Here is an 11,405-nt window from a genome sequence, read left to right on the forward strand (position 1 = left end):
ACAAATGTAGAGGGCGCCTGGGTGGCTCAGTGGGTTAAAGCCTCTGCCTTCGGCTCAGGTCATGATCCCAGGGTCCTGGGATCGAGTCCTGCATCAGGCTCTCTGCTCAGCAGGGAGCCTGCTTCTCCATCTCTCTCTGCCTGTCTCTCTGCCTACTTGTGATCTCTGTCAAATAAATAAATAAAATCTTTAAAAAAAAAACAAAAAACACAAATGTAGCCAACAGCTAAGGATCGGTGAGTCTGGGTGAAGGGGACACAGGGGGACTCTGGATTGGACATGACAAAATAAAAAGTTACCCAAAAATTAACTTTTAAAACAATGTATGATATTGCCCATAAACACAGTATATGAGGGTTCTGTGTCTAGACCTCTGCACCCATGTAGAAATATGTAATACCTATAGCCAGGTATATACGCAAAACATTTTACCATCCTTGGCTCCACGGTGGCTGAATGGTAGAAGGGAATGTGCTTTTGACACTTACCCCACCACTTTATTTATTATATTTGTGATCAAGGGCAAAGCAATCTTCAAAACCACCCAGCAACAGTCTGGCCAGCCATCGGTTGGCGGCAAAGACCACACAGAGCTCCCTCGGCCCTCCCGGTGTGGTAAAGGCAGGAGGCCAAGGACACCTGGACAGTCTGTAGCCACTCCCCATACTGGGCTCTGCGCTCCCCAAAGTCAAGGCCGCTCATTAAGAAAGTAGCAGGAACCAGACTGTGCCTCATTCATCCCCTTTTCACTCATCCACTCCGTTGGCCAAAGCTGACAAGGGCTGGATGGTGGGGACTGATGAGCAAACACAGCAGACCGGAACCCTCAGTCACACCCCCCTTTGCTCACGTTTGAGAGCATGAGACTGTCTTAGTCCCAGGTCCCCAGAAGTCTGCACAAAAGTATTTAACTGTTATAGCAATCAAGACAATTATGTCCTTTTATATAAGAAAACATACACATGTATTCACAGGAAAAGCAAATGTTTTCCACTGACGATTATTTAATGAGCACCTACTATGTGCCAGGCACTGTTCTTGGTGCCTGACATGAGGGGAACAGACAGAAATGTCCTATCCTCCCAGAGCTGAAACTTAACAATCCACACTGAGTTGGTCAGCCATCCAGTGTGTCAGGTGGTGGAGAACAATCCTGCGGGGAAGGGGAAGGAGACAGGAAGTGGCGAGGTGGGGCTGGAGTTTAATTCTGAAAAGCAGGTGGTCAGCAAAAGACCTCCCTGGAAACAGGCCAGAGTGAGCCACAGGGACAGTGGGGGAAGAGCATCCCAGGCAGAACCAGTGAGAAGACCATGAAGCAGAAGAAAAGGCACATGTGGCTTTGGGGCGGGGGGATCAGGAGCGAAAAAAGATTCTGAAATTAGGTAGTGGTGAAAATTGCACAACTTTGTGAAAATGCTCAAAACTCAGTAATCACATGCTTTGAAAGGGTGAGTTTTATGATGGGTGAACCATATCTCGATTAAAAAAAAAACAAAAAAAACTACACGAGAAAGAAAGAGAGACTAACAGGAGAGGAGACAGGACCCTCCAGGCCATCCCAAGGACTTCGCTTCTACTCTGAGGGAGGTGGGAGCCACAGGAGGGCTCTGAGAAGGGCTGTGGCATGGACGGACTCAAGCTCTGACTGGACCCTCTGGCTGTGTGTGGAGGGCAGATGGGACAGGCCCAGGGGAGAGCAGAGCAGGCAACTCTAAAAAGTCCGGGATGTTTCTCGACCATGTGTCCTTGGGCAAGGCACTTCGCCTTCTGTGCCTCAGTCTTCCTCACCTGTGAAGTGGGTTTGTTCCCCGCCACCATGGGGCAGAGGTGAGAGCTGTCACCACGCAGGGAGGTGTTGTTAAGGAGCTTCTGAGTCCAATGGAGGCAAAGGTGCTGCCAAACAGCTTTTAATCATGCAAATTAGTTTCCTGAACAGAAACCAGGGGTGCCTTCCTCTATCACAGGAAGCAGAGACCCATCATAAATAAACAGCCCTCTCACCAGCAGCACCCTGGCCATCAACAGGGACCCGAAGTCTTCATTGGGTGTGGTCAGCTCCGACACAGTACTCACAGGGAGGCTGAGACCCAGACAGGGTAGAAATAGCCCTGGGTCACACAGCGGCCTTCCCACAGGGTCTGGGGATCTGTCTGGCAAGGGGAAGGTATGGTTCTCCTCCCTGGACAAGTGTCAAAGACCGTGGCAGGAGGCAGCTGCTGAGATGCTGGGAAGACCCCCATGCAGTACAATTTTCAGGTTATCAATTAGACCATGCCAAACCCCTGTTGAAAACCCTCCAAGGGCTCCTCACCCCCACTAAGAATAAAACCCAAAGTGCTCCCCGTGCATGAGTCCCATACCACACCAACGTATCTCCCCAGCTCCACCATCCTGACCTCCTGCTGTTCTCAAAGAAGCCAAGCATGATCCTGCCTCAGGGCCTTTGCACATGCTGCCCCCTCTACCTAGAATATACTTTTCTCGACTGTCTCTCTACATCTGGCTCCTCCTCAACCCCAGGACTCAGCTCAGATGCCACCTCTTCAGAGAGACCTTCCTTGACCACCCCATCTCAAGTAGATGCCACCATCCCCATTACAAACATATCCTCCTTTTATTTCCTTCTTGGTGCATCCACTCCCCAGCTGAGTAGACTTGAGAAAGCTACTCTGTCTTCTGGGCCTCAGTTGCCCCACCAGGAAAATAGCATAAGAGTTGTTGCAAGGGCTCAAAGAGATAATCCAGACAAAGCATAGTAGGTCCTCAGTGAATGTTATCATTCCATCTGTCACCACCTTCTCAAGGATCTCTCTTTGTATTATCTGAAGAGTCCGCAAGGGCAGGGGCCTTAGCCATCTTGTTCTGGCCATGTGCCAGGACCCGGTCCAGTGTCCATGTATTGAATGAAGAAGTGAATGAGTGAAAGAAAGCACCGACTGCCTCCAGCCCCTTCTGGCCGTGGCCTCGCTGCTGCTGCAGCTGGGAGCTCCTTCCAAAAGCCGCCTGCCACCCCCCTGCGAGGGGGAAGATACAGGCCCCCAGATCCTGGTGGCTCGTGGCCACCTGCTTCCACCAGACTTTGGTGGCCCTAGTCCCACCAGCCTGAAATAGCCTTGCCTCCCCTGGCCCAGACACAAGGGATCGTCTGTCATTCCCACCCTGGGGAAGGAAGCAGCCGGGTAAACACAGATTGAGTGTCCGACCACAGGACAAAAGAGGAGCAGGCAGATTCCCCTCCTGGTCCTCAAGGAGCCGAGAAAATAAAAATAAACTAAAAAATCGACACAGGGCTGGGAGGCTGGACGACTTTCCTTCCTCGGGGCTTCCTCTCAGATAATAGGAGAGCCTGCAGCAGGTACCAGGGTAGCCCTGACCTTGGCTCAGCGCTGGGCTCTGAAGGTCCTTCCCTCGGATGACTGTGCTCCTTGTGGCAATTCCCTAAGGGCTCTGATCATCTCCATTTGCAGGTGAGGAGACCAGGACTCAGGCAGGCAAAAGGACTCACCCAAGGTCGCACGGGGGCAGAGCCAGGATTCGAACCCAGGCCCTTTGCTCCTAACCATGAACCCAAGACACAAGGCTGGATGAAAAGAGCCGCCCTAACGTGCCACTCAGGTAAGCACATACACGCTCAGACACAGCAATTTCTTGTGTGTCTGCATATGCATGTAAATGGTCCTAAATGGTCCTAAATGGACCGAGAGCAGAGCCGGTGGGCAAAGGAGATTGTAGCCCCCTGGTTCACAGCCAGGGGTTATTTGGTCCCCTGAGGGACATGTGGCAATATCTGGAGACCTTTTTGATTGTGCCAAATGGGGGGGGCACTACACACATCTGGAGGGTAGAGGCCAGGCCTACAATGCACAGGACAGCCCCCCACAATGGACAGTGATCCCGCCCCAATATTTCAGCAGAGCCAAGGGTCAAAGTATGGAGGGATTAGCCCCAGCCCACAGCTAAGGCTGAAATACCCCCTGCAGAACCTCTTTAAGACGGACCTTTGGGCCAGGCTAAAACATACGTCCTGGGAACTCTTCTTCCAGAACTCTCAGGATGGAACCCTGACCAGCCCTAGGGGCCACCACTCTCGACCACAGCTCACCCCCCCGGGGGCCACAACTTCTGCAGGGGGTCCCTCTGCAAAACAAGGAGTTTCAGACCCTCCTCCCCTCCCCCCACCCAACCCCACCACTCACTCTCAAGTTCTAGGGGCTCCTAAGCTTTGGGGCAAGAACCAGCTGGGGCTCTTCCCTGTGCCTGGGGAGCAAGGCACACTGGTTTGAGGACCAGCCAATCACTCGTCTCCTGCCAGGATTCCAGGCAGAGAACTAGAGGAGAGAAATCACAAAAATCTGAGAGGTTAAGCTTTGCTGCCGGTGGGCCTGATCCACTGCAGAGACGCCTCCGAAGCTGGCGGGGGTTGGGGGGGGCACGCTTTGGAGCAGAGGATGTGGGTTTCCCGATTAGATCCGAGGGAGTGGCCCAAGCTCAACAGGTCTTCTGCTCAGTGGCCTGATAAAGGGGGACACCCTCTAAAAGAGGGGTGCCCTGAAGCCTCCAAAAGCCAGGGACACCAACTCCATCCTTCTCTAAGTGACAGATAAATGGTTAGGAAGGAAACCACCCACCAATAATGAACAGGCGTCCAGAACGCTTATTTGCAGAACGCGCTCATTCAAATGCACGGACTGGAGCATCTGTTGGGTCACCCTTCTCCACGGGACAAGAGTGAGCGGCGTTTGCCCTGCTGGCAGCTGCACTTCCCTGGCCCGGGACGCTGCCTAGACTAAACAGCAGGTGCTCTCAAACTACCTGCACATTGAGAAAAGCAGCCTAATTTCTTCTTGGATTTCCCGGGGCGGGGGGGGGGCTCTGTTTGCCCTGCACAAAGATGCCCCCCCCAACTCCTGCTGACATCGGGGTTTTTCTCATCAAAAGGTTTTCCCTGACTTCCTAATGATGTTCGGTCCAATACAAAGTAGCCTGGCCCAGGCTCTCTGGTATCCTAAAGCTCTGATAATTTGGACCTTTGGGCTTAATTCTTATCTACACGGGCAGCCGGTCGTCTCACAAAGGCTGTGAATTTTGGTCATGAACACAGCATCACCTTGGGCAGTTCAGGAAAGCGGTAAAGAATGTGGGTTATGCAGCCAGACAACCTAAGTTTGAATCCATCAGGCTGTGTGACCTTGCAAAACTGACTTGGCCTCTCTGTTCCTTCGTCTCGTTTGCAAAGTGGGAAGCACAATACCTAGCACTTTTGAGCTGATAACCAGAGAATGCTTTACAGAGGGCTTGCAAACATTTAGTACTTCGTAAGTGTCAGCCAATTGTTATTATTGCTGTTACATTAGCCTAATAATTATGCTGAAATACAATTCTTTCTGTCAGAGGTTTGTAACATATATATTCACATGCATATACATAATTTATAGGAAAACAGTACTACAAATGAGATTTCTCCCCTTAGTATCTTCCTGCTTGCCTTTCTCCCCAAGATCCACATCCCTGTATCCTTTTCCCTAACTCCTGTAATGTCATACATACGACCGACATGTATGTGTTATGATTATCATTTACTTTCCCAAAGCAGAACTGTGTTATATACACTTCTCAGCATCCTACCTTTCGCAACACACTGTCGTGAAAATCCCCAAGGTCACTGAGTAGGTTACTCAGTTTCAGCGACTACAGAATTTAAAATTCTGCCCCCCCCCCCACAACCTCCTGACATTTCTCTCTAGTGTGAGACTAGGAGCAAAAAAATCTTAAAAAAAAAAAAAAAAAAGAACAGTGACAACACAAAACCACAGTTTCTTGTTTTGGCAAGCAGAGCTCCAATAAGAGAAGCTCTGGTCTCCTAACCCCCATAAAAAGCAGAACCAGAAAGCATTCTGGGAGCTTTCTGCTGACACCCCGGATCCTTAGGGACCCTGGTGCAGGCAATTGAGCAGACCCTCTGGGGGCCTACTGACCAACCCTCACCCAGGGGTCTCTCCACCATCCACCCAGGCTCCCTGCCTTCCCACCACTGCCCGGCTGGCACACCCATCATGAGATGCACTGGCACCTGCCCAAGAGGTGTCCCCACTTGCAAGAAGGGACTCCAAACCAATCCAACTAAAAGGCAGGTGGGCCCAAGGTTCAATAGCCTCCTCTTTAAGTGCGGGGGTGGGGGGAGGTTGTGAACCCCAAACAGACAACCTCCTCTATAACCCCCACTGCCGCACATCCCCGAAAAAGCCACCAGAGCATATTGAGCCCCAACTATGAGCCCGGCACAACGCTAATGGCTTCAAGGTCAGGCTCATTCAAGCCTGACAATACCCCTAGACACACGTGCTATACTGTTCCCATTGTACAGATGGGGAAACTGAGGCACCGAGCAGGCTAGTGACCTGCCCATGGCCACATGTGGTCAGTGTAGGGGAAAGCCAGGATGTGAACACCAGCAGCCTGGTTCCAGAGCCCCACACTCAACCCTCCCATCATGGGCAGACATTGAGCACAGAGGACGGAGCTGGCAGCCTGTCACTTCCATTCTTCTAGCGTTCTACCCATTCTGCTGAAGACGGAACAGGAGCCACAGAGGCCACGTAACCATAGAAGTATAGGCAGAGGGTCAGGGTCGTGTAGACCTCAGTTCAAATCCCAGTTCTGCCACCTTAAGAAATCATGGGCCAAGACCTTTATAAGCCAGAGACAGTCTGTGAGGGGACTAGGGACATGAGCTGTGACCAGATCCTGCCACTGCTGTCTACAGGGCCCAGGGCAGCCCACTTCAACTATGGAGCCACGACTTCCTCATGCGTCAGCGGGGTGATGACAGCACTCCCTTCATGGGGCAGCGGAAAGATCAAATAAACTGAGGCGTGTGAAGTGCCCAGAACCGTCAACAATGCATCCGTGTCAGTTCCCACACGGTAATGACTATAATCATTATTATCATTGATAATGCTGTCCAAGAACACACAGGGGGCACCCAACAAAGCCAGGGCTTCTCAACGTTGAAATCCAAGCTTCTGAGTCAAAACCCAGGGCATTTTCTCCCACAATCTCCGTGGTATTCCCCAAGAAAGATCTAGCATCTCTGCAAGAGGGCTGTCCTTGCCTTCCCGCGCCTCTTACATAAACATACACATAACATGGCACCAGAGTCATCAATCCCCCTTGGAGGTGGGGAAGGGTAAACCAGTTCCTGAAGGTGGTGGAGAAAGATGGGGAGATTCTGGAGGAACCACAGAGCCCCAGAACTGGAACAAAAAAAAAAAAAATCAAAACAAAACGAGGAGGAAAAAAAAAAAAAAAAAACTGGTTCCGGAGTTTAGATAAGTCGAAAGGAAATTCAAAGTCCCTGTCCTCCTTTCAGCGCTGACTCACACCTCACTTCCTCCAGGCAGCCCTCCCTGACTACTCCTGCTCACTGGAAGCTGGAATCCTATAACCCTAATGATTGGTATTATTTCATCATCATATAACAGAATAATGATGATAACTCATATTTTTATACCATATTACCTGCCAGACCCTGTTCTAAATGCTTTATATATATTTATACAACTGACTTATCCTCTTAAAAAACCCCTGTAAGATAAGATCTATTATCATCTCCTATTTTACAGATGATGAAAGTGAGGCTCAGAAAGGTTAAGCCACTTGCCTAAGGTCATACAGCCCAAGGACTCAAAGCCAAGCAGTCCAGCTCCAGAGCCCAGCCTTGTATGTGGAATTTCTATAAACACCCATTTTGCCACCAACTAGATTGTCCCCTCCTTGAGGACAGGAACCCAGAGCTGGCCTTTCTGCATCTCCCACATTTCTGGGTCATTTCTACTGACACCAAGACCTTAAAACTAGGGACACAGGAAAAGCAGGGCAACCCTTCAAGACTCATCTCTGCCCCATGGAATTAAAAGCGGGGAGGGATTACCAAGCATTCTTCCCTTACCAAGTAAGTATAAAGGCTGAGAGGAGAGAGTGGGAAGACAGAAGAGAGCAACCTGCAGGCTGCCAGCCTCGCTGTGTGGAAAGCCTTGGTAATTAGCAGTTTCTGAAGCTAAGCCCTGGGTTTTCAAAACTGAAAGGTCTTGGGTTGTTTAGGGGCCATTTCTGATGGAGCAAAACAAGAGAGGCCGCCTGTGGCTCACACACAAGGTATGGGCTGGTCAAGTTACACAATCAGTCCGTTGCTGGCACCAGCCTGGGGACACCCAAAAGGGCAAGGCAGAAAAAAGCAGTCTGGATTCTCCTCCCCTGGGTTTACAGGTGGGGAAACTGAAGTCAGGGCAGGGAGCAGGACTGGTCCAAGAACCAGCTCATCTCAGAACTGACAGGTCAATCCTAACAAAAACTGATGAACTCAATCACGTGGAAATATGGAAATCTTTTTTTTTTTTCCTTCCTGTTTCTTTAATAGTAAGAATAGTCGCTTCCAATCAATTTCCATTATTCCAGCAACCTCAGACTCTACAAGTGGACAATCTAAAACCACGGTTAACTCCGACACGATCTGCATCTGTTCTGAAACGTACCACACCATCCAGGCGAGGGCGTGGGAGGAAGAGGTATATTTTCTTACCCATTAATATAAAATTGGTCTGTCTTCCCTCTCTCGCTTCCAGACTGAGGAGCAGGGAGTGGCTCAGAAGGAGAAGTAACGAGTTCCCGAGAATGTGACATTGCTCAGAGATATCAGAGCTGTCTACCTCTTTATATCAGAAACTGCCAGCTTCAAACTGAACAGATTCCTTTTTTTTTTTTTTAAACGATGAGAGAGGGAGAGATGGGAAAGAAATGCCAACTCTGCCTTATTCTCACAGGCCTTTCTAGAAGGGTCCTTTAGCCAAATGGTGTTCAATGCCACCGCACAACTCCCCAACCTCCCAACCCCCCCCCCCCCACACACACACACCTCTTTTCACAGAGAGAAGGGCTCTCTCCTCCCTGAGTTAGAACTCGGACCTCACACAGCCTCAGCTGGACCTCCAAGCCAGTGGGGACCCCAGAGGATGCCAGAAGCTCCCCCTGTGCCCCCAGAGACTGAGAGCTGCAGAGCCTGGCTCTGAGATCTCTGAGAACAACCACCACCCCCAGCTCTTCCTGAACCAGGATTAAAAGACTTCCTAGAGCCGAGAAGGGAGTAAATGAGGTCCCAGCAGGAGGCACGGAGATTAAAGCCCTCAGAGTCTCCTAACTTCCAGCGAGGCTTGGCCCCAGGCCCACACCCTCCGCCCCCTGGCCACTTTTCTCACTTCCTAGGAGAGTAGGGAAGTGGCCCCTTCCTCCCTCTCACAGGGGGAATTAAAAAAAAAGAAAGAAAGAAAGAAAGAAAAGAAAAAGAAAAAAAAGAAGTTCGCATAGGAGTTTGGAGAACCAGCTGGGACTATCCTGGTCCAAAACCGGGTACCTCCAATGAACCAGCTGTGTGATTCCAGGCAAGTTACTCAACCCTGCTGGAGCTAAACTTTCCCATCTAAACAATGGGGTCAATACTCGTCCCTACTTCATGGGCCACTTGGAAGGCTAAACCTCCTAATGACACATGTAAGCGCCTGCCACATAGTAAGCGCTCGACAGTTATTTTAGAGTCTGACGCTGTGGTTTTGCCACTCAGAGATGGGGGTGGGACCTGGACTGGCAAGCCGTGAGTTCGAAACCCACTGTCCCCAAGCTCCAGCAAAAGCGTGTGCACTGGAGAAAGGGGTCCTACTCTTTGTGGTTTTGTGGGCTCTCCATCCCTCTTCCGGGCTCCGGGTTGACTCCTACTCTCGGAGGGGCGCTGGGTTCTAGGATGTCTAGGATCCGCCCCGTTGAGTAGTTGGTGCTGCACTAGGTGGCTGGCGAAGAAATCCCCGGAGGGGAAAAAACGCAGGAGCGAAAGCTCCCGGCGCCTGGGTCCCAGAGCCCCTGCCTCACGGATGTAACTAATTTTAAAACTATTTGAAAGGCGGGAGGGGAAAAGAAAAAGACAAAAGGGCAGCGTGCGGGGTGGAAACGGGAGTATGGGAGACCCCGAGTCCGGGCTTGGACCGCTGGCCGGCAAAGGAGGCGACAGCCCAGCTCTGGAGGAGCCCGGATATCCCCACCTCTCTGTGTGCCCGCCGGGGCGCCCCTGAGGCGACTCTCGCGCCCCCCAGGGACCGCGGCCACAGGTTGTGGGGACCGCCCCGCGCCGGAGGCCCCTGCGCTCCACAGCGGGGCGGGCAGCCGGGGCAGAGGCTGTCCCCGCGCGCCCCGGGCGACACTCACCGATTGCAAGAAGCGCAAGGTGCCCACGTAGTCCCTCTCGGTGCCCAAGATCTCGTTGAGGACGCAGAGGCGGAGGCGCAGCTGGCGCTCCGACTCCCGCGCGGCCGCGCACGGGCCGGAGCTGGGCGCAGCGGCGCCGGGGACCCGGGGGTCCGGGTGGGCACCGTCCCCAGCCCCGTCCCCGCTGGGATTGCTACCGCCGGGTCCCTCCATTCTAACGCGGCCGCGCGGCGCCGGCTGCTTCCCCCGCGCGAAGGTCGCGCCGAACGGCGACTCAGGCGTCCAGGCGCCCCATCCCGGACGGGGCGCGCCGGCGGGCCGGGCTCAGCGGCGGGCCCGGCGCCTGGCGCGGCGGGCGGGCGGGACTGGGGGCGGGCGACCCGGGCCGGGGGCGGAGGCAGCGCTCGGAGGCTGGACTAGGGGCGGGAGGGGGCCGGCCCTCGGGGCTCCCAGACGGCGGGCTCCGCCGCCGCCGCCGCCCCCGCCGCCAAGGGAGCGTCTGCCAAGTGCCACACCGCTCTCTGGCCGCAGAGGCGCTCCGCGCGCGCGCCGGGCCCCCTGGAGACCCGCGGCGGAGCTCAGAGGCTACGTCGGAAGCTCCGAGAGGCCAGGGCCGAGGCGCCCGGGGCGCTCGGGCGGGAACCCTCCAGAAGGGGAGCCGCTGAGGCCGGGGACCCCGAGGCGGCGCACGCGCCGCCGCCCGCGCGCCAACTCCGCGCCCGGACGCGTGGCCCCCTCCCCCGCCGCGGGCTACGCCACTCCCACCCACCACACGCGACACCCACCGCGCGCAGGCACACGCACGCAGGTTCGGCCGCCGCGGCCGCTTCTCCGGCCGAGCGAACACCGGGCTGGAAAGGCTCGCGGCGAAGCAGCTCGGGAGCCAGCCCGCCCCGGCTCGCGCGACCCCACCGGCCCGCGAAGAAAGGGGGGCGGCCCCACCCCGGGCCAGCCAGCCTCTGGGGACACTGAGCCCTTTGGGTGCCCTCGGGCGCTGCCACGACCTTGAGAAGGAAGACGCGTGGCTCTCTCTGTCCCTCCCTTTCTCATGCCCTTTCCTTCCTTCCGTTTCTGTCCCTTTCTTTTCTGAACTTACTTGCCCCCAAGAGACGACCCTGCGCCTTCCACCTTTCCCAGAAGAAATCAGTATCTGCTCT

The 11,405-nt window shown here is 53.8% G+C and overlaps 1 protein-coding gene across 1 annotated transcript in view; it reads right to left on the minus strand.

Moving 5' to 3' along the window:
- The window catches only part of PREX1 (phosphatidylinositol-3,4,5-trisphosphate dependent Rac exchange factor 1), a 178,013-nt gene extending 167,422 nt beyond the window's left edge, over nt 1–10,591 (minus strand). The window contains exon 1 of the mRNA XM_045980873.1: nt 10,249–10,591. Within this exon, the coding sequence (XP_045836829.1) occupies nt 10,249–10,461 (213 nt within the window). The 5' untranslated portion in view covers nt 10,462–10,591. The remainder of the gene's footprint in view (nt 1–10,248) is intronic.
- Between the last annotated feature and the right edge of the window lie 814 nt (nt 10,592–11,405).

This window comes from Meles meles, chromosome 16, assembly GCF_922984935.1.
Source record: "Meles meles chromosome 16, mMelMel3.1 paternal haplotype, whole genome shotgun sequence".
NCBI lineage: Eukaryota > Metazoa > Chordata > Mammalia > Carnivora > Mustelidae > Meles > Meles meles.